The following is a 22,290-nucleotide window of genomic DNA, read 5'->3' on the forward strand; positions in this document are numbered from 1 at the left end:
AGGGAGAGGGGAGAGGGGAGAGGGGAGAGGGGAGAGGAGGAGAGGAGGAGAGAGGAGAGGAGGAGAGAGGAGGAGAGAGGAGGAGAGAGGAGGAGAGAGGGAGAGAGGGAGAGAGGGAGAGAGGGAGAGAGGGAGAGAGAGAAAGGGCAAAAGGGAGAGAAAGTGGGGTAGAGAGAGGGGGGGGAAAGAGAGAGGGAGGGAAAGAGAGAGGGAGGGAAAGAGAGAGGGAGGGAAAGAGAGAGGGAGGGAAAGAGAGAGGGAGGGAAAGAGAGAGGGAGGGAAAGAGAGAGGGAGGGAAAGAGAGAGGGAGGGAAAGAGAGAGGGAGGGAAAGAGTGTAAGAGAACGAGAGAAGAAAGAGAGAGAGAAAGAAAGAAAGAGAGAGAAAGAGAGAGGGAGAAAGAGAGAGGGAGAAGAGAGAGGGAGAAAGAGAGGGAGAGAGGAGGAGAAAGAGAGAGGGAGAAGAGAGAGGGAGAAGAGGGAGAAAGGAGAGGAGAAAGAGAGAGGGAGAAAGAGAGAGGGAGAAGAGAGAGGAGAAAGAGAGAGGAGAAAGAGAGAGGGAGAGAAGAGAGGGGAGAGAAAGAGAGAGGGAGAGAAAGAGAGAGGGAGAGAAAGAGAGAGGGAGAAAGAGAGAGGGAGAAAGAGAGAGGGAGAAAGAGAGAGGGAGAAAGAGAGAGGAGAAAGAGAGAGGGAGAAAGAGAGAGGGAGAAAGAGAGAGGGAGAAAGAGAGAGGGAGAAAGAGAGAGGGAGAAAGAGAGAGGGAGAAAGAGAGGGAGAAAGAGAGGGAGAAAGAGAGGGAGAAGAGTGAAGAGAGTAAAGTGAGAGTGAAAAAGCGAGCGAGTGAAAGCGAGAGAGTGAGAGTGAAGAGAGTGAGAGCGAAAGAGAGTGAGAGAGCGAAAAGAGAGAGCGAAAGAGAGAGAGAAGAGAGCGAGAGAGAGGAGAAAGAGAGAGAGAGAGCGAAAGAGAGAGAGAGAGCGAAAGAGAGACGAGAAAGAGAGACGAGAAGAGAGAAAGAGAGAAGAGAGAACGAGAGAGCGAGAACGAGAAAGAGAGAACGAGAAAGAGAGAACGAGAACGAGAGAGAGAACGAGAAAGAGAGAACGAGAAGGAGAACGAGAACGAGAGATAGAGAACGAGAGATAGAGAACGAGAGATAGAGAACGAGAGATAGAGAACGAGAGATAGAGAACGAGAGATAGAGAACGAGAGATAGAGAACGAGAGATAGAGAACGAGAGATAGAGAACGTTTCTAGTCCAGATGACTCTTCATCAGAGCTGGCATGAAGTGTGGAGGAGGCATTGGTTATGCAATACTGGGGGAGTAAGAAAGGATGTTGATGTGAAAGTGGGCATCTGGGAGGTAGGACAAAATGCCTGAAGGAGCTGCACAAAATGGCTTCTACACGGAACCAGACAGAAACAAGAAACTGCAGACTGATGTAGACCTGATTAATTGCAGAAGTAATGGTTTAACCCTCACCACAAGGCAGGACAAAGATGATTCTAAGGACAGGTTGTTTACAAGAAATCATGATAGGATATGACAGAATGCAAGAAGGCTTTATGCAATCTGATTGATTTTCACCAAGCTATCATACTGCATGCCTGCCTATGAACAATGTATATGAACCCTCTGCAAACCCTAAGGGATTAAATTTTTTTGGTGATGTAGGAGTACTCATACTTCTGGGCTGATCAGAGTCTACTGGCCCAGCTGTAACGAAGAATAAATGATTGCTTGTGTGATTGACAAAGAGTCGCTGACAGGCGTGTTTATTGACCAATCGCAGAACCGAGAGACACAACCCCCTCGCCCAGGGTTCAGATCTTCATTGATACAGCACTTAATGTGCACTGATGAAGAGGCATCTAGACTCAAAGTTAGCTTGCCCTCTAATCATGGATGCTGCCTGCTTTCCAGCGATTTGTATTTTTAAGTAGATTCCAGCATCTACAATAATTTGCTTATACACTCTTCTTATGTAGGCTGTCCACTCCAAGTTTAGTCAATACTTTTCACCCAACACTATCAGTGAAAGATTGCCTGTGCATGCCCCAACAAGGTAAAACTTTTCTTGCTGACCAAATGCATTACAGAATGCAAAACAGATATCTCCAACTTCTTCATTCATTGCTAATGCAAATCCCCAACCAACCACTCACATAATCAATATGAACAATAATATCTTCTAACAGCTGGGGGTTGGTTATCTCAGTTGGCTGGATGGTTGATTTGTGATGCAGACTGATGCCAACAGCATACATTCAATTTGCCTACTCGTTGAGGTTACCATGATGTGTCTCATTCTCTCCCCATGCATGAGGTGTGGTTACCCTCAGTTTGTGGGCGGCACTGTGGCACAGTGGTTAGCACTGCTGCCTCACAGCGCTGGAGACCAGGGTTCAATTCCCGCCTCAGTCGACTGACTGTGTGGAGTTTGCACGTTCTCCCCGTGTCTGCGTGGGTTTCCTCCGGGTGCTCCGGTTTCCTCCCACAGTCCAAAGAGGTGCAGGTCAGGTGAATTGGCCATGCTAAATTGCCCGTAGTGTTAGGTAAGGGGTAAATGTAGGGGTATGGGTGGGTTGCGCTTCGGCGGGTCGGTGTGGACTTGTTGGGCCGAAGGGCCTGTTTCCACACTGTAATGTAATCTAATCTAATCTAATTTAATAAACCACCAGTTGTCTCTCTTATGAGACAGAAGCCCCATGGTCTGTTAAGACTATGGCAACTTTATCCCTACCTTTTACCGTCTACCAGCTGCAAATCATTTTTTTTGCAATGCATTGATACTTTTCACTCAGAATGGAAGCACTCAACCAGTAGCACATTAATAAAAGGTTAGATGAGATACTGAGGAGCTTTCAAGGCTGCAATCTAATTTTGGGTTTCAAATAAATGACAGCGACAAATCTCCAAGTCTTCACTCCAGTTGCATACGATAGGATCTCAGACACTCACTCCCAGGACCAGCAATTACTCTTAAATTACTTCACAGCATCATTATTCATCAAAAGATTTGGTGTATCAGATCTGAGAATTAAGCATTGCAGAGTATTTTTTTTAATTCATTCACAGGATGGGGGCATTGCTGGCCAGCCCAGCATTTACGACCATACCTAATAGCCCAGAGATCGAGAACCCATATTGCTCTGGGTCTAGAGTTACATGGAGACCAAACTAGGTAGGGATGGCAGTTTTCTTCTCTGAAAGGACATTAGCAAGCTCGATGGGGTTTCACAACAATCAACAAGGGTTTCTCAGTCATCATTATACTCTTAATTCCAGATTTTTGTTTTGAGTTGAAATTCCATCATCTGCCAAGCAGGATTTGAACCCAGATCTCAGAACATTACCTGTGTCTCTGAACTAAGTCGAAAAGTGTGGTACTGGAAAAGCACAGCAGGTCAGGCAACATCTGAGGAGCAGGAGAGTCGACATTTCAGGCATAAGCCCTTCATCAGGAATTATGCTTATGCCCAAAGCATTGACTCTCCTGCTCCTCGTGTGCGGCCTGACCTGCTGCACTTTTCCAGCACCACATGTTTTGACTCTGACAGTCCAGCATCTGTAGTCCTCACTCTCTCTTCTGGATTAACAGACTAGCAATTAATCCACTAAGGCATCTTGTAAGTATATTTTTATATTAAATCTGATTAATTTAGTATTGTTATCTTTGATAGTCTGTATTAAACAAATAATATACTTGAATCAGGCCAATTTCAATGAAGCTCCTGGCAGACCAAAAGGAAGATACAGTTGATGACTTGCAATATTATTATTGAGCCCTCAACATGATAAAATGTTCCCAGGGCTTTCATATTAATATGTTATCAAACAAAACTTGACACCCAAAGATACAGTATGACAGTAGGACAAATCAAAAAATCTTGCTCAGGCATATGGTTTGAAGGAGCTTTTTGAAGTTGGAGAGGAGGGTTCAGGGAGGGAATCCCAATGTATGGAACCTAAATAGATGAGGGCAAGAGCTCATTGACTGAGGGTAGGAAGTCAAACAAGAAGCAAAATCGGATGAGAGCAGAGATCCTGAAATGCGATGGGAAGGAGGAAGTTACAACAGAGAGTTGTACGCTATAAATCAACTTGAAGTCAAGCAATAAGAAGTTTGAAAGGGGAAAGTTGACAAACCAGAATCAAATGCCCATACCTGTGGAATGAGATGTTCCTTGACACTGGTCTTGAGGTTTAATCATGGGGATGGAGTTTGTGATGGATAACTTATACGCCTTCTCAGTGGAGAGCTTTGTCGCCTCCAGGCCGTTTTGTGTGAAGGACAGCTGATGTTTGACAGAAGGGACGCTCGGAGTGACAGCTCCGGGTAGCTGGGTCGGCCGGCCGTCACTTTCACAGCTCCCCTTCATCTCCAGGCAATCGATACCGGGTGGGCAAACTTCAGCGTGAGGGGTACGGGGCTCCACATCAGACAGCAGCGCAGTCTCCCGGAGGGGAAGGACATCCTCAGTGGGGCAGAGGTGAGGAGCAGCAGCTTCAGCGGCAAGGCCGAGAAAGTCCAGGGGGGTGCCGGAGAGGGCTGGTCCGAGCTCGGTCAGACTCGGGGCAGGCCGGCAGCCCAGCAGCTCCCTGTCCACCTCGGAGACAGAGTCTGCGGAGACGGGCACGAACTCGGAAGGGGTGAGGATAGTCGTGTTGTCGCTGGACAGGAGCGGCGAATGCAGGGAGCCCTCGGCGTTGTCCACCTGCAGGTACTTGGAGCATTCCTCGAGCGCGGGGCCCCTGGGCACGAGCTCGTTGGCCTGAGGCATCACGTGGACGGGCTGCTCGGCGGGCGGGCTGCGCGCGGCAGCGGGTTTGGACAGTTTGTGATGCGTGGAGAAGGATCGGGGAAGCAGCTTCCTGCTGCGCTGCTTGACCGGACGGTCATCGGGAAAGCCCGAGTCGTCACCCTCGTCCACGCTGGACCTCCCCGAGCTGAGGCAGTTCATGAAGACGCTCTTGTTGAGCTCCTTCCCCTTCTCGAAGTCCTCCGTGGCCGAGCGTGTGATCTTCTTGCCGCGTGCGACGACGCTCAGGCCGAACGCGTGGCGGCCCCTCGCCCTCGCGCCCTCTTCCCCGGGGCTGTTGCTCTGACCGTTACACAGCGTCGAAGCGCGAGGCTCGCCCGCGGCTTTCCTGCCGTGGAAGCCGATGGAGGCGGTGCGGAAGATGTTCCTGCGCTTCCCCATGCTGCTCGAACTCGAGTTGGTGCTCGACGGCGAGGAGGTGTGCACCCCGTTGGTCGCAGAGGACGGCGACGACGGCAGGGAGTCGCGCCGCTTCGAGGAGCTGCGCCGGAATATCGGAAGCCTGGAGACCAGCGTGGATCGCCGCGACCCTGTGTCCCCCATCAGCGCAGCGTGTCTGCGGAGCCCGGGGGGGGGACCGACTGTATCAAACCAGGATAACGTCAACCTGGACCAAAGGAACAAAAACAACATTTAGCAAATCTTCACTCATACTGTTCCATCAGAGTTGCAAACATTGTCATTGTTCCCCCAATTTTAAACATGTTCATCTTGCTGTAGGGGCTTTTGTGATGCAGTGGTAGTGACCCTACTTTGAGCCAGGAGGCCTAAGTTCAAGTCTCACCTGCTCCAGAGGTGTGCAACAGAGTGATTAGAAAATGTACAACTTAGGTAAAAACAATGGGTTTTGTAAATATTTGATTGAGGAGAAAGTGAGGTCTGCAGACGCTGGAGATCAAAGCTGAAACTTTATTGCTGGAACAGCACAGCAGGTCAGGCAGCATCTAGGGAACAGAAGATTCGACGTTTCGGGCACATGCCCTTCTTCAGGAAAATATTTGATTGCATGAGTGCTGAGTGGTGGCAATTGAAAGGAAGGGGGAAAAATGCCAAGGTGATCATGTTGCTAGGAACATCGTTCAGTTGTGCAAAATTGCACTTCTGGATATGATAAAAGACAAGCAGATCTCCAGTCCAGTTTCCCAAACACCATAACATTTGGTTCATAAGTATCACGAATAATTTTTTTGCTTCTATTAGTTTGCAACCTAAAAAAACTTTAATGTTCATTTCTGGGACTTGTGTTGCTGGCTGGACCAACATTTATTGCCCATCCCTAGGTACCCTTGAGATGGCAGTGGTGAGCTGACTTCTTGACTCACTGCAGTCAATGTACTGTCAGTAGACTCAATGCCAGCAGGGAGGAAATTCAAGTAATAGCTAATGCAGCAGAATGCATAATAGGGTATGCATTCACAGTATTGTTACTGTACAAAAGGAGATCACTGTCCATCATGCCTGCACTGGATCTTAAAACAAGCATCATTAACTTGTGCCAATCTCCTGCCTTTTCCCCATATCCCCGCACACTATTTCTAATCGTACATCCATCCAATGCTGTCTTAAATGCCTCAATTGAAACTGCCTCCACCACATTTCCAAACCATGCATTCCAAATCCAAACTACTCACTGTGAAAGTTTTCTCTCACATCCCTCGTTTCATTTGCACGTCTCTTTAAATGTGTGCCCTCTTGTTCTATGTGAAGGAAGAGCTTCTGTGTACTTTGTCCAGCCCACTGACTATTTTGATAACTGCTATCAAATCTCCTCTATCCCCAACATTATTATGAGAGAAATGATGTTGGTACAGATCCTACTACCCATCTCATCATAGACACCACTGATAACCTGGCCATCACAATATTTTCTAATAAACCTATTCATTGTTATTGCTGTACAGAGCAGGTGCGACTTGAAATGGAGCCTCCTGGTCCTGGGGTAGAGCCATCCATAGTAGCTATCAACTCTGGAGTCAATTGTAAAAAAAAATGCCTCCACAATCCAACAATGGTGAATTGTTAATTAAGTACTTATCCCATAACTTAGCAATTTTAAAAGGGTGCATTTAATTTTAGCCAAGATCGAGTCAATTTCAGTACACTACCTGCACTTTGACAAGTCAAGTTTCACAACAAGATTTGGAGTTCAACTGCTGAACTATGGAGTAACACAGTTACTCAATGAGTGTGCCTATTTTTTTTAAACCCTTTTTTAAAAGCACATTTTGGTTTTATCTTCCACAACATAGAAGAAATTTAGATTCAAGCTTTTCGCCAGAGGCAATGAGGACTACTGGAACGGAAAATTGAGAGAAATTTGAAATTCAAAGGTAACACTTTTCCAAATATTGATACTAAATAACTTTACTGTTCTGAAAATTTTGTTCCAGTAAGTACATTGAATCCTCCCACTGCCACCGCATCATTCCTTAGTCAATTATGATAGAGGCAGACTTAGAAGGTTCACAAAACTCTGCCTCTGACATACAGATTGCAACAACAAAAAACCTTTAGTCATAAAGCATAAGCCTGCCAGAATACAATGTGAGGCTGACAGACAAATTGTCTTCAACTAGAGATTTTTTTTAAAAAAATTCACTCATGGGACCTGGGTGTCATTGGCTGGGCCAGCATTTACAGCCAATCCCTAGTTGTCCTTGAGAAGGTGGTGATGAGCTGCCATGTTAAACCACTGCAGTCTATTTGGTATAGGTGGAGATCCACAGTAGCATTAGGCAGAGAATTGCAGGAATTTGACCCCACAACAGTAAGGGAATGGCAATATCCCAGCAAATGATGATGTGGAGGTGCTGGTGTTGGACTGCGGTGGACTAAGTTAAAAGTCACAACACCAGGTTACAGTCAAACAGCTTTATTTGGAAGTAGAAGCTTACCGAGTGCTGCATATTCGTCAGTTAGCTAATAGGGCAGCATCGTAGGACACAATTTAAAAGTAAAAGATCAAAGTGTCATACACTTAGACTGTGAGTTGAAAGAAGTTCTGGGATTTACATATCAATCAAAATCTGCATCCCCATTACAAGTGATTAACGACCTAACGGCAATCTAGATTTGTTCAATACATCGCATCAATTGTATGACACTTTGATCTTTTACTTTAAATCCTATGATCCTGCCCCACTAGTTACCTGACGAAGGAGCAGTGCTCTGAAGGCTTGTACTTCCGCAAACCTGTTGGACTGTAACCTCGTGTTGTGTGATTTTCAACGTTTTCCAAATCATGATGCTGAGTAATTTAGAGGGGGTCTTGCAGGGAATAGTGATTCAGTGCATCTGTTGCCCTCCTACATGCAGTGCATCTTGTAGATGGTGCACATTGCTCCCAGTTCCTATTAACTCATACTCGGTTTGGAGCAACCTCATCATTAGATCCTAAGGAATGAGCAATTTTGGAGGCAATCTTAAATAAACTTTTTCAACCAAATGAGGAATCCAGTATCATCCTCTAAATATAGAGGCCCAGCAACCATAAAGCTGTGTATTGAGTTTATGAACCAAAATATTTCATGTTGCACTGCTGGATGAAATTTTCTTTTTCAGAAATCAACTTGTTTGGACATGTTCTGAGAAACCTCCAGGTGGGGCAGGTGCAGCAAGTGGGACTTGAATTCAGATATATGCACACTACAACTACACCACAAAACCCTTTAAAAAAGGACCAGAATCCCCACAAATGTGGAAGCAGGCTATTTGGCCCATCATGTCCACACCACCCCTCCAAAGAACATCCACCCAGATCCACACCCCTAACCTTTTCCTGTAACCCTGCATTTCCCATGGCTAATCCACCTAGCCTACACAATTGTAGATACTATGGGGCAATTTAGCATAGCCAATCCACCTAACCTACACATCTTTGGACTGTAGGAGGAAATCGGAGAAACCCACAGACAAAAGAGCATGCAAAATCCATACAGACTCATCCAAGGCTGGTATTGTTCACAGGTCCCTAGCACTGTGAGGTAGCAGTGCCATCTCCTGTGCCATCCACTAGTTCTTGCAGTTGGAATGAAAGACATTTCTGATGAACATATAGATTTTCAAAACAGCCACACACACAAAATTCATTTGGAATCGAGTAGAAAGGCACCTGTTCTGAGACACAATGGCACAGAAGGAGGCCATTAAGCCAATTGAGTCCAAGCATAAACAGATACTCATTGTTTGATGGAGGAATGTTGGCAGGAATAGCAAGAAGCTCCCTATTCTTCCTCAAAGTTTCCTGTGGAGAGCAACACCAACTGAGCAAGCCTCAGTTGAAATGCTCATCCTAAACTCCACAGTTCAGGTTCACACACTTTAGTACTAAATTGAACTCTGAATCTGCTAATGGAGGAGTGAGACCGCTATCAACCAAGCTAACCTATCATCATACGCTTATAAGGATACTCAAATTGACATTAATGAAGTAAGAAGACTTTCCAGAGGGTCGGTGTGGACTTGTTGGGCCGAAGGGCCAGTTTCCACACTAAGTAATCTAATCTAAAAAAAAGCTATCTGCCCTTTTATTCTCAAGTGTTATTGCTTCATTTCTGATTTTAAAAATGTCAACAGAAAATAAACATATCAGCGAGTCCATTCACTTATCAACCGCAAGCTCACTGATCTGTGATGACTCCTGACTGGATGAACTTCCTGAATGGAAGTTTTCATCCTTGTTTTCAAATCCATCCAGAGCCTTGACCCTCCCCATTTTTGTCATCACCTCTAGTCCACAACCCAACTGTGCTCCTCTGATTCTGGCTTTCTGAAATCACTCAAATAATGGGGGCACTCCCTTCATCTACCATGACCCTCAGCTCTCCAACTTACTGGCTTCTTTTAAGACACTACTTAAAACACACCTCTTCGACAAGCTTTTCGCCAGCGATACTTATACCTATATGTGGTCTGGTGTCATACTTTATATTGGTCTTGTAACTGATTTGTTGGGGCAGTCCATTAAACCCTCTTGTCGTTTCCACCTAACCACTCTGCCTGCTGGTATAAAGATGGTTTGTAGCCATGGTCTAAGTCACATGTCACCTATTAATAAACCAATGGATCCGTCTCCTACTTACGATAGCACTTACGATAAAAAGCGAGTGAATCGACCTGAGACCCAATACCTAAAAACAGGAACAACATCAGCCTGCAGGACACAATAATGTCAGCAGATGGCATCAAACAATATTACACTGAAGAAAGTCTCAGCTTTGCAGCATGCAAGATACACTACAATCATATTCTTGCATTACTGTACACTACTAAGCCAAGTCTTGACAGGTCACAGCTTTTCATAAGTTCTTGAATGAAGTTGCAACAGTGACCGTACTTCAACAATTACATCATCATTAGCCTTTAGGCGATCGGGACAGAGGGGTTCACAAGGTTGTGAAAGGTGTCATATAAGCTCTTTCACATGAACGTTGTTTTAGGACATGTCAGTATAGATGCAATAGTGCAGTTTGGAGTGAAATGCAACTGTCTGCAAATGATCTTCCTGGACTGCCAATGTCATGTGACCTCTACTTTGAAGCGCGCACAGTGCAGGCACAGCAGGAAGAATGTTTTGGGAAACACTGCATTTTATTCCAAACATGGAGCAAACCTCACCTCCTCTCATGGTGGTGGGGAAACTCCTGGAAACAATTATTAGGAATAAAATTAATAGATGGAAAAATGTGGATTGATTCAGCAGAGTCAGCATGGATTCCTTAAGGGATATTATGTCTAACTTGGAGCTTTTTAAACAGAGAGATGATGAGGGCAAGGTTGTTGATATTGATTTCCAAAAAAGGATATTGATACAATGCCACACGACATGTTTGAGAGAAAACTGATCGGTCATGGGACAGAAGAGACAGTAGCAACATGGAAAAATAATTGTCTGAGGTGTAACAAACAGAGAGCAATGGCTCAATGAGTATTTTTGGGCTGGAGGAAGGTTTATAGTGGAGTTCATCTGGGGTTGATGTTGGGATCCTTGCTTTTTTCTTCAGGGTGTAGAAGTGATCAAGAACTTAATACGCAGGAGAAAATTCAACATTTGCAAGTGAAACAAAAGTTGGGAGAACTGTAAACTATAAAGAGGACAGAGTAGAGAAGTATTAGGGGATATGCTTTGGTACAAAGAACATGGAGAGACAGTCTAACGGGTGTTTTTCAATGTATGCAGGAATGTAGAGACCAGACATATATGTGCATAATTGGCAGGTAGAGTAGGTAGAGAGAACATTTAATAAAGCAATTACTAAACCATTGCGAGCTACCTAAAGGAGCAGTGCTCAAAAAGCTAGTGCTTCCAAATAAACCTGTTGGACTATAACCTGGTGTTGTGTGATTTTTAACTTCATTAGTAAGGGCATACAGTAAAAGAGCAGGGAGGTTATGATGAACCTTAGATACAGGTTAGACCTCAGTTGGAGTACTGTGTAACAAATCTTTGTACCATACCATAGGAAGGATGTGAATGTTTTGGAGAGAGTGTAAAAAAGATTTATGAGAATGATTCCAGGAATGAAACACTTCAGTTATGAAGATTGCAGAAGTTGGGACTGTTTTTCTTGGAGAGGAGACAGTTAAGAGGAGATTTGATATGAGTTTTCAAAATCATGAGTGGTCTGGCCAGAGTGGAGAGGGAGAAATTGTTCCCATTCGCAAATGAATTGAGAACCAGCGAAAACAGTTTTAAAAGTTTTGCAAAAGAAACCAATGCAAGCAGAGGGGGGAAAATAACTTTTTGACGTAGTGAGTACATAGGGTCTGGAATGCACTGCCTGGAGGTGTAGTGGAGACACGTTCAGATGAGGGCGCTGGATGATTATTTAAATAGAAACAAACAATGTGCAGGGTTGCTGGAGAAAAGATTGGAGATTGAGAATTTAGATTTCATAACAAAACACCAATGCAGATACGATGGACTGAATGGTCTCCTTTTGTACGGTAACAATTCTGGGGATTCTATCTTTGCTTTATTAATATTAAAAGGGAACTGTCAGCAGTCCACTCTCCCTGCTCTTTTCCCTAATCCAGCTATCTCCCTTTTAAGTGTTTATCCAAATCCTTTTGTTTTTGCAAGTTACAGCTTAAACCATTACTTCCACTTTTTCAGGCAGAGCATTCCAGATCACAACAGCTTGCTTATAAAAAGAACATTTTTCGTTCCACCTCTGGCTCTTATATTTATCAATCTAGATCTTTGTCCCCTGGTTATCTACCCTTCTGGTATCGGAAGCAGTTTTTGCCTATTTACTCTATCGAGACCCATCAGAATTTGAACATCTTTATTTTCTCCTCATAGATAGGTCTCAGGATAGAAATGGAGGAGCAGGAGAATTGACGTTGAGCTTAAGATCTTCATCAGGAATGCTCAAAACATTGATTCTCCTGCTTCTCAGATGCTGCCTGACTGGCTGTGCTTTTCAAGACCATTACACTCTTCAACAGATCTCCAGCATCTGCAGTCCTCGGGGTAGAAACCTGTTTCTCAAGACTCTCCACATACCTGCAATTCACGATATCTTGCACCATTCTATTAAATTTCCACCGTGTCTTCATTATTATTATACTATTAAAACGTGATACAAAGGGCTCAGTGACCTCTGAGCCAGGACACCCGGGTTTAAGTCCTACGTGCTCTAGAGATGTGCAATAACATCTCTGAAGCAGTTGATTAGGAAATATATTAAAATGTGATCATAAAACCAATGTTATTATTTATTTTAGTGATTGGCAGACATGCACAAGTGGTGCCATACTGGCTGAGATGCACAATAACTGACAGCCCTCAACAGAAACCCAAAAGGTAGGTTTAGCTTGGAGGAAAATCCTGTGAAGCAAAAAAATGCCCCCGAAAGGAATGCTTAATGTTATAATCAATAAAATGAGTTCCCAACTCATCACTGCAGGAGCAACATCTCTTGAGAATGAGAATCCTGCTTTAACAAGTTGGCAGGACTCCTGTATTTTCAAAACAGAAGATGAGCTGATCATCCCTTTCTAAGTCCTAATTTCCTCACGTTAGCATATTGATAGACTCAGGACTGCTTTGCCGATACAGCTGGAAATACTGATGTTCCTATAAATATTATTATAGCTACTAGGACACTTTTCTCAAAGTGATATGAAGGGTGGAAAAGAGAGAGACATTCATTTCACTATTTCAGGTAACATCAAGACTGAGAATTCCTTTACAACTGTTCCACTAGCTGTAATATTGATGTGGCAGCAGCGTGAAATGTCTCTTATATTTTTGTACTTGAATGGGTAAATGTTTTGAAGTATGGCATCTTTTGTAAGGAGAGGCAATACAGAGACATAGAAATGGCCAAACAAAGCTACACTTCAATCAAACAACATCTGCAGGTTGTCTCTATTTGAATAAATTTAAAACCCAGCATCCCTTTTGAATAGGCAGAGTTCTAATTCATACAAAGAATTTCAATACAGCATTAAGACAGATATAACGGTGCATATAAACAGGGTGTCTGTCTTCTTACAGGGTATATAATGTGGGCATGCACTCGATAACCTGTCAGACTTCAAAGGCAGGTTCAGTTCTGAAAGGGTACAAAAGATTAGAAATATTACTCTGGTGCATTAAGGATTCAGACAGATATTCTGTTCACTTCCTGAGCCTGATATTCATAAATTACAATCACAAGCACTAGATAGTAATTCTGCTTGACGATCATCCTACCCTGTGTGAGAATGTGTCCCCTGACCAGCCAGATATAATAGGCACATGTTAGAGACTGATGATGTAAGAACAATATAAAGCTTCCAAGCATCCAATAAGTTCCCCTGTTGCTGTCTTCTAATACCTCTGCCAACAAACATAAAACAATACAGCACAGAATAGGCCCTTCAGCCCTTGATGTTGCACCGACCTGTGACACCAATCTGAAGCCTACTTGACTGAAACTATTCCATTATTGTCCATATCTTTATCCAATGACCATTTAAATTCCCTCAAAGTTGGCGAGTCCACCACTGTTGCAGGCAGGGCATTCCACACCCTTACTATGCTCTGAGTAGACCTACCTCTGACATCTGTCGTATATGTATTACCCCTCAGTTTAAAGCCAATCCCCTTGTGCTAGTCATCACCATCCGAGGAAAAAGGCTCTCATTATCCACCTTATCTAATTCTCTGATCATCTTGTATGTCTCCATTAAGTCACCTCTTAACCTTCTCTCTCATGAAAACAGCCTCAAGTTCCTGAGCCTTTCCTCATAAGACCTTCCCTCCATACCAGGCAACATTCTAGTAAATCTCTGAACCCTTTCCAATGCTTCCACATCCTTCCTATAATGTGGCAACCAGAACTGCACACAATTCTCCAAGTGCAGCCACACCAAAGTTTTGTACAGCTGCAACATGACCTCATGGCTCCAAAACTCAATCTCTCTACCAATAAAAGCTAATACACTGTATGTCTTCTTAACAACCCTATCAAAGTGGGTGGCAACTTTCAGGGATCTATGCACATGGACACCTGGATCTCTGCTCATTCACACCACCAAGAATCTTACCATTAGCCTAGTGCTCTGTATTCCTGAGGAATGTTACTTCAAGGCAGAGCTTGCTATTTGTTAGACTTGTCACTGCCCATTTAATCCTAATGATATTATGCACTACAAATGTTTGCAAGAGCAAGATTGAAAAAGCACAACATCCTCGACAGAGCACTTGGAGTCTGAGCTACCAGGTCATCAAACAGTACAACTTGTTACCTGTTCAGAGTGAAAGATTATGAAGTGACCACCAAGCACAATATCTGAGCAAGGAAATGCCAACTACAATGGAAGAATGCAATGATAAATCAGTCACAAAAAGAAAAGCATTTCGATATTGTGATACATCTCTCAGCTAGTATGCAATATACCTTGAAGAAATATGCTCATGCTTTCATCAGCATATTATGGCATGTGACCTCAGGGTATAAAAGCCTCAGTATTCATCTTAACTGGAGCCACTTGAACCACAACAGAAACATGATACAGTTTGTTTCCAAAAAGCTTAGTAGAAGTCACCATGGTCCAGAGTACTATAGGCTGCTTTATCATTAGAGAGAGCTGACTGATGATAGTTTAAACTGAGGGTCACCACGCCTCAGGCGAGGAGGAGAGAGTTTTAAAAGAAGAGACTTTCAAGGTAACCTCAGCTGGTACTGAAATTGAACCAGTGTTGGCATCACTCTGCATTGCAAACATGCAGTCCAACCAACTGATCTTCCCCAAAAAAGGCTTTGTATACCCCATTGCCTAACTACAATTGAGGTATATACCAGCAGTGGTAATTTTTTTTTTGTTAAATCTGTCAGTCCCACATTACCCATATCTAGTTCTTAAGTTTAGATTAGATTACTTACAGCATGGAAACAGGCCCTTCGGCCCAACAAGTCCACACTGCCCCTCTGAAGATCAACCCATCTAGACCCATTCCACTACATTTACCCCTTCACCTAACACTACGGGCAATTTACCATGGCCAATTCACCTAACCTGCACATTTTTGGACTGTGGGAGGAAACTGGAACACCCGAAGGAAACCCACATAGACACAGGGAGAATGTGCAAACACCACACAGACCGTTGCCTGAGGCGGGAATTGAACCCGGGTCTCTAGCGCTGTGAGGTAGCAGTGCTAACCACTGTGTCACCATGTCTTAAATGTCAGAAATAACACTAGTATTGCCACATTAGGTATAAGTACTCATCATACTACATCATGGTGACTGATCAAGAGAGAGGATAAAATACAGCATTTTCAAAAATATCTTTAATTAAATCCTGAAGGGATGAGACACTGCCTTTGATTTTCAATGCCAAAGAGGTTGACTGGCTATAATTAACGTGTACTACATCATTAAAAGGTTACAAGCATTGTGCTTCAGTTGCATTTGTCTGTTTACAGCTTGATCGAGTTCAGAATAAATCCCATCTCTCAACCATCCTCCACCCATCAACCATCAATTCACTCTCATTCAGAGAAGTCACAAGCCTAAGAAATTACCAAGTGCCAAAAGCATCAATGAAATCAAATTTGATATTTCACAGGTGAAGAGAGCTCAGAGCTTGGATCCTCAAGGTACAATAAGCAACTAAATTGTACATCACTGAAAGACTACCTAAAGCTCATTACTGTTGAGAATTCTGTTCATTCTAAATCACAGCTTCTGGTGTCACCATAAGCATGTTTTAAAATTTGTTCTGGAACACCATCTGCCACACTTGCCAGGTTATGTATTATTTTACATTTATAATGAGACCTAATATTTATTTTGTTACCAGTTACAACATAATTTCATCTTTGGTGACGGATTCTTGCCCCCAAGTTATTTTGGTCACAGGACTTTCATTGATCAATTTGATGCCAAAAGATAAAGTGTGTGTAAAATTTTGCACGCGTTCTTTGCTGCTTGAACAATAGAAGCAGATTCAATAATAACTTTCAGAGGTGAATTGGAACTCTTTAAAAAGGAAATACACATTTTAGCTGTGGGCAGAAAGGTGTGCAGTTCTGCAGAAGGGTCACTGGACTCGAAACATTACTTGTTTTCTCTTTGCAGATGCCGCCAGACCTGCTGAGGTTCTCAATTCTAAAAATTTCTCTGTTTGTTTCAAATCTCCACCATCCACATTGCATTGTTTTATTTAAACTATGAGTGGGTACTATTTTTTACAGCTAGCACAGGCCTGATGGGATGAGCCTAATGTCTTCTGTTTGCAATGTACAATTGTATGACATCTTCCAAATCATTTAACTGTATTTTGATCAAACCTATACTTGCCAAACGTTCGATAAGTCAATCTGCATTTCAAATGGCAAACAGACATTTCAAATTTAAAAGCAGCTTTTGGCTTGTATGACTGTTTAATCACCATTTTGTGAGGTACTGAGAAAGCCACAGTTATGATGGCCAACCTGAATTAAAAGGAAACAATTGTAACATTGACAAGACAGGAGGTAAGGAGGAGAAAGTGAGGACTGCAGATGCTGGAGATCAGAGTCAAGAGTGTAGTGCTGGAAAAGCACAGCAGGTGAGGAAGTATGCGAGGAGCAGGGGAAATCAACGTTTTGGGCATAAGCCCTTCATCAGAAATGAAGACACAAAACAAAGACAAGACACGAGGTAAACCAAAGTTTCATAGCAGAGATAGTCCGCACAGAGTCCCAACCTCTAATCCAGGAGAGCCCAGGTTCAAGTCCCGCCAGCTTCAGAGCAGTATAACAAAATCACTGAATTTTTCTTCCTGATAAAATCACTGAATAGGTTGATTAGAAAATAGCTTTCTGATGAATCTGATTAAATATATTTTCTCTGAACCAACTTAAATCTAGTAATGGACAATGAAAACACGATCACAGAAATAGATTAAAGACTCGGACATGAAGTTAATAGAAGGAGTTTTCTTGATCGATGTTTCTCAGGATTGATGCTCAGTTCTCAGCCTTAGAATGACACCCGGTAAATGTAGTTGGAACAACATGGGTAACAAGTCAAGCACATTATGACTCTTGTGTTCCTGAACATTTTTGTATTTGTTGGTTGTTGTTTGTGTGCACACATTCAGTACAATATCTTATGAAGCAAATATTCATTCAGAATTTCTTTTGTGCTATTTAGGACTTAGTGACATGTATGTTTGCACAAAGTCAAATTCTTGTGGCATAAATCTCCCTCAGGACCATTAAATTGAACAGATATGAAAACATATCATTTAGTTAACTCATCATGATATCTGACATTACTTGCATCAATCTGGAATAGGAGCTTTGTTGTGCATTTTAAATTAAACTTCAGTCACGCCCAAACACTACCAACATTATTGGAACATTCATTTGCACAGAAAGATCCCATGCCCAGCCATAAAATTCTCAGCCACCCAATCTCTTTCCTGATTGAAACTTAATTTAGGACCTCCCCCTTTGAAATAAGAAAGGAAAACTGATGTCTCCAAATGTATACAATTGACACCTGTCAGCCTCCATTCACTTGTTCACATTTATTGCCCAACTGTTCCCTTTGTTCATCAATGATTTACTAGTGCTTAGACATCTTCACCTACTCATCTCCACCACCTCCTCAGCCAAGCACAATCATTATTCATGACACACAATCAATTCTATCTATACTTTCTCAAGGAAGTCATGAGCTGATGTGTTAACAGATTGGCTTTCTCTTGCTGAGATTGGAGGAGGAGAGACAGAAATCAGAGTTACCACACGCATGTACACACCATAGATAGAGCTTTCTCCTTGCTGTTCTCCACAATGGACATTACAACCATCATCCTGTCCACATCAAACCTGCCACTTCTAAGCAACAATCAAGAAAGATAAAATGATTCAATTCTTTTTTTGCTCACCATCAGCACTAAAATCTGCAACGGTTTAAAAAAAAAAGACATTCACAAGCTTCAAGGACTCATTGCTGCTCATCATTAACCAGGTCATTCAACTTTGAAAGGCCAGGTAAATGACCTAAACCTCAAAAGGTTCTCCTCTGACACAAAGTAGCAAAAATGCTCAGGGATTCACAGCAAATCTACTATTGACTGAAACTAAGGTGGCAGCTAATGAAGATTTTGCTGCTGTTACAGGATCATTTAAAATCAAAAGACATATAGAAAGTGCATGCATACAAACATACAACCAACAAATACAAAAATGTTCAGAAACACAAGAGTCATATTGTGCTTGAAACATTAACTCTTAATCTCTCTACAGATGCTGCAGATCTATTGAATTTCTCCAGCACTTTCTACTGAAATGTATGCTATTAAGGGGTGAAACATACAAATTTAAGTTTCAGGAAATTTCAATCAAGGTTACGTTTGATGGGACTGTTCCAAATTCAGGGTTCAAAAATTCACACTAAGTGAAAAGTGTCACCAACATCAAGCCATTGGTAAACTCTTCAACATCTCGCCTATGGACCAATTAATTTCGGCATTCAAAACAAAAAGACTCATGGTGATTAAGCAGGAAAGAAATAGAATTCCCTCAGTCTAGCAATGTGCATGTGCGATAGATCAGAGTAATTTGAAAAATATACATACTTCCTGCTTTTGGCACAGAATTCAAGAATAATTATTTTGTAGTACAGAACTTACATTGCTAAAAGGAGACAAGTTGTTAAGCTTTTCATGCTAATGCTCATCAGATCGAGGATGCAAGAAACAGACTTGATAAACAAGTTACTAATTTGTTAGCAGGGAAATATAGCAGGAACAATTAATTGTCAATGTAGACAGGTAGGTAGACTGATTAATTAGGGTTACTCCATGGGAATGCAGCAGAGATCAGCAGCCTCCATGACCCTTTTTCTGTTTTCCAAAATAAGTATGTACCTTTTTTCTGCATAAAAAGGGGTCCTGTAATAACTTCTAGCAAATGTTAATGCATTATATTGTAAACCTGACTGATAATTATACCAGCAAATAGTTTAAGATTCTTAGCACATTCTGGATTATTTAATAAATGATGTCAGATAGCAAAATCACATGATATGGTGGACATTCTATTCTGAAGTTTGCAAGTACAGACTGGTTGAGCACGATGCATATACTGCTGTTGCAAATGGTTAACAGGACATGCTGTTTAATACAGTCCATCAGTCATTGGCAGTGTGATATATGAATTTCAATGCTGATATGATGCCAGATATATTGGCCATGCATCTTAATGTTTAGGTTAATAATTTTCTAAACTGTCTATATGTAGATTTGTATTTTCCTTGTGTAATAAACTTGTTTTCTTATGTTAAAGGACATTGGCAGCCTCCTGTTAAAATGTTGAGTGTCTAACCATCATACTAACCAACAGCAAAAAAAAGTCTTATGATCTATCAAGCCAGGTTTTACTCTTGGATCTGACATGACCAGGGTTGCCTTCAGCCAAGATTATAAGTTATTTTTCTAGGTGGAATGACAATCATTAAATTATATTTTTGCATTTGCTAGAATCCACTTGAGAAACGTTAACTTCCAGCAGCACACTAAGTATTCTCACCTGCTGAAAGAAATTGTCTCCATTCATTATAATGCCTGGGAAAGAGAGCAAGGTGTTGCCTTATTTTATCCCACTACCAAAGGGTTGGAAACATTTATAGGTTCATCATTCAAGGAAACTGCCATGTGCATTCGCAAACATTTTCAGCTATCACCATGGGTAGTCTACACTGTTCTTTAGAATTACCAGTGGGACATGTTTCAATTTATGGAGCTGTTTAATCATTTCAGACAGGGCAGCACTTGCCAGCCAGACCCTGTGAAGCTCCTGGTCACAGACTAAAGGACAGGTTGCAGCCAAGGGTAATGACACTGATTGATAGCTCACTCCACGTGCAGTGGATCAGTTAGAGTTCTTGATGAATTATATCTCTGAGATTTGATTGCTCAGGAACATATAGAATCATGCAGTTTGGAAAAACATTCTTCAGTCCAACTAGTCCATACTGACCATAATCCCAAACTAAACTAGTTCCACCTGCTGTACTCAGCCCATATCCCTCCAAACATTTCTTATTCTTGTACTTATCCAAATGTCTTCTAAATGTTGTAACTGTACCTGTATCTACCACTTCCTCTGAAGTTCATTCCACACACAAACCGCTGTGTTAAAAAAAAAAATTGGCCCTCATGCATTTTATAAATCTTTCTCCACTCACCTTAAAAATGTGTCGCCTAGTTTTGAAAGCCCCACCCTAGGGAAAAGACATCTGCCATTCACCTTATCTACACCCCTCATGATTTTATAAACCTCGATAAGGTCACCCCTCAGCCTCCTATGTTCCAGTGACAAAAGTACCAGCCTATCCAGCCTCTCCTTATAATCAAACCTTCCATTCCCAATGCGTGACCCGCAGTCAGTCTGGGATCCATCAGACAAAGTGAGCATTCAGGAGTACTTGAAATTTATGGCCAACAGTTTGGATGTTTATATTAATAGCCTGAGTCAGCTTAACCAACAATATAATTTATAGTTAGATCCATATTTAGAGAAAAAAGTAACATGCAGCAGAATGTAGCATTATTATTTCCTGGCTCAAAGCCTGTATTTCAATTGTGTTTATCCAGTCTATCATTTAGAGATCAGAAGAAATCGAGGTTTATTTCACTAGCAGCCACATAGACTAAGGTTTTGTACAAATCCTAGATCTCACAATCATTTCCTTTCATATTGGATTGGAAATGTTCGCTCCCGATTATAAAGGAGCAAATGGTCAAGTTTGTTTGATTGACAGGCAATTACATACCTAGGAACACATTTTAGCACAGTAACCAAACCGGGGAATGGCATCAAGTCCTGCTCCATTTCACCCAGCGCAACAGTAGACAGTTTTTAGTGATTGAACCACGTTTGCAACCTCCTTTTAGCTAATTTTATCATTTAACCACAGCGTCAATTCTATAGCAATTTTGAATTCTGTATTTTCTGATAACATTCTGTAGACTTGCAAGGATCTGATACGTAAAACCATGCAGAACATTTATGCTCTGTCCAAAACAATGACCTGGAACTTCCACTTACCTGCCACTTCAAAACACCATTGTATTCCCTGGCCAACATTTCTGTCGCAGGCCTGCTGTGGTGTTCCAGTGAGCCTCAGCGCAAGCTCGAGGAACAGCATCTCACTTTTCACCTCAAGGCCCTGCAGCCTCTAGGACTCAACATTTGAGCTCGATCACTTTGCAGCTTGATCCATCCTTCCATGTTGTTTTTAACCACCCCACAACTGGTCCTGCGATGACATGAGTTGCTTTAAGCATAGTCATCCATTCTCACGTATTTCTAGGCCCATTATCAAACTATGAGTTGCATTCATTACAACTTATCGATTTCCTTTGGCTCCTAACTTTTAATATCACTTATTTAGCTTTGCTTCTTTAGTGGCCTGTTATCCACAATCTTATGATTTACCTTACTCTTTCATTTCTCTCTCTCTTCTCTCTCTGGGCTCCAAGTCGATCTATCCACTCAAATCTCCCCTTCACTTCCTTCAATCCACCCCCCCAACTTTCAACTTTGGCTTCAGCATAAGTACCACCTTCTCCCAGCAACTATCAGTTCTGAAGAGTCACTGGACTCAAAACATTAACTTTGCTTTTTCCCCCCCCCCACAGCTGCTGTCAGACCCATGTTTCTCCAGCAATTTGTGTTTTTGTTTCTGCTCTCCAGCATCTGTAGTTCCTCATTTTATTTTAGTGTAATACCATCTTTCAGACAAGATATTAAACTGAAGACCCGGTCTTCCCTCTTAGATGGATATGTAAGATTTCATGGCGCCATTTTATGGAAATGCTCTTGAACTGAAGTAAAACGACTTACATGGCAACTCTCATGATTTTTCTTTCAATGTTCAATTAGCAAAACATCTAATCCCCTTTGCAACTACAAACAAATTTTCATACAGTCACTAAACGCAATTAGTATACCGGATTATTTAGTGAACACAGT

The 22,290-nt window shown here is 42.2% G+C and overlaps 1 protein-coding gene across 10 annotated transcripts in view; it reads right to left on the bottom strand.

The window, feature by feature from the left end:
• ccser1 (coiled-coil serine-rich protein 1) overlaps positions 1-22,290 on the bottom strand; it is a 1,301,473-nt gene that overhangs the window by 1,097,548 nt on the left and 181,635 nt on the right. For all 10 annotated transcript variants that reach the window (XM_087979948.1, XM_087979953.1, XM_087979945.1 and 7 more), the window contains one exon: positions 4,166-5,427. In XM_087979948.1, coding sequence (XP_087836074.1) covers positions 4,166-5,363 — 1,198 coding nt within the window. In that variant the 5' untranslated portion in view covers positions 5,364-5,427. The remainder of the gene's footprint in view (positions 1-4,165; positions 5,428-22,290) is intronic.

Source organism: Chiloscyllium plagiosum, unplaced genomic scaffold (assembly GCF_037043375.1).
Source record: "Chiloscyllium plagiosum isolate Xiang-an unplaced genomic scaffold, Cpla_swu_hap1 HiC_scaffold_36, whole genome shotgun sequence".
NCBI lineage: Eukaryota > Metazoa > Chordata > Chondrichthyes > Orectolobiformes > Hemiscylliidae > Chiloscyllium > Chiloscyllium plagiosum.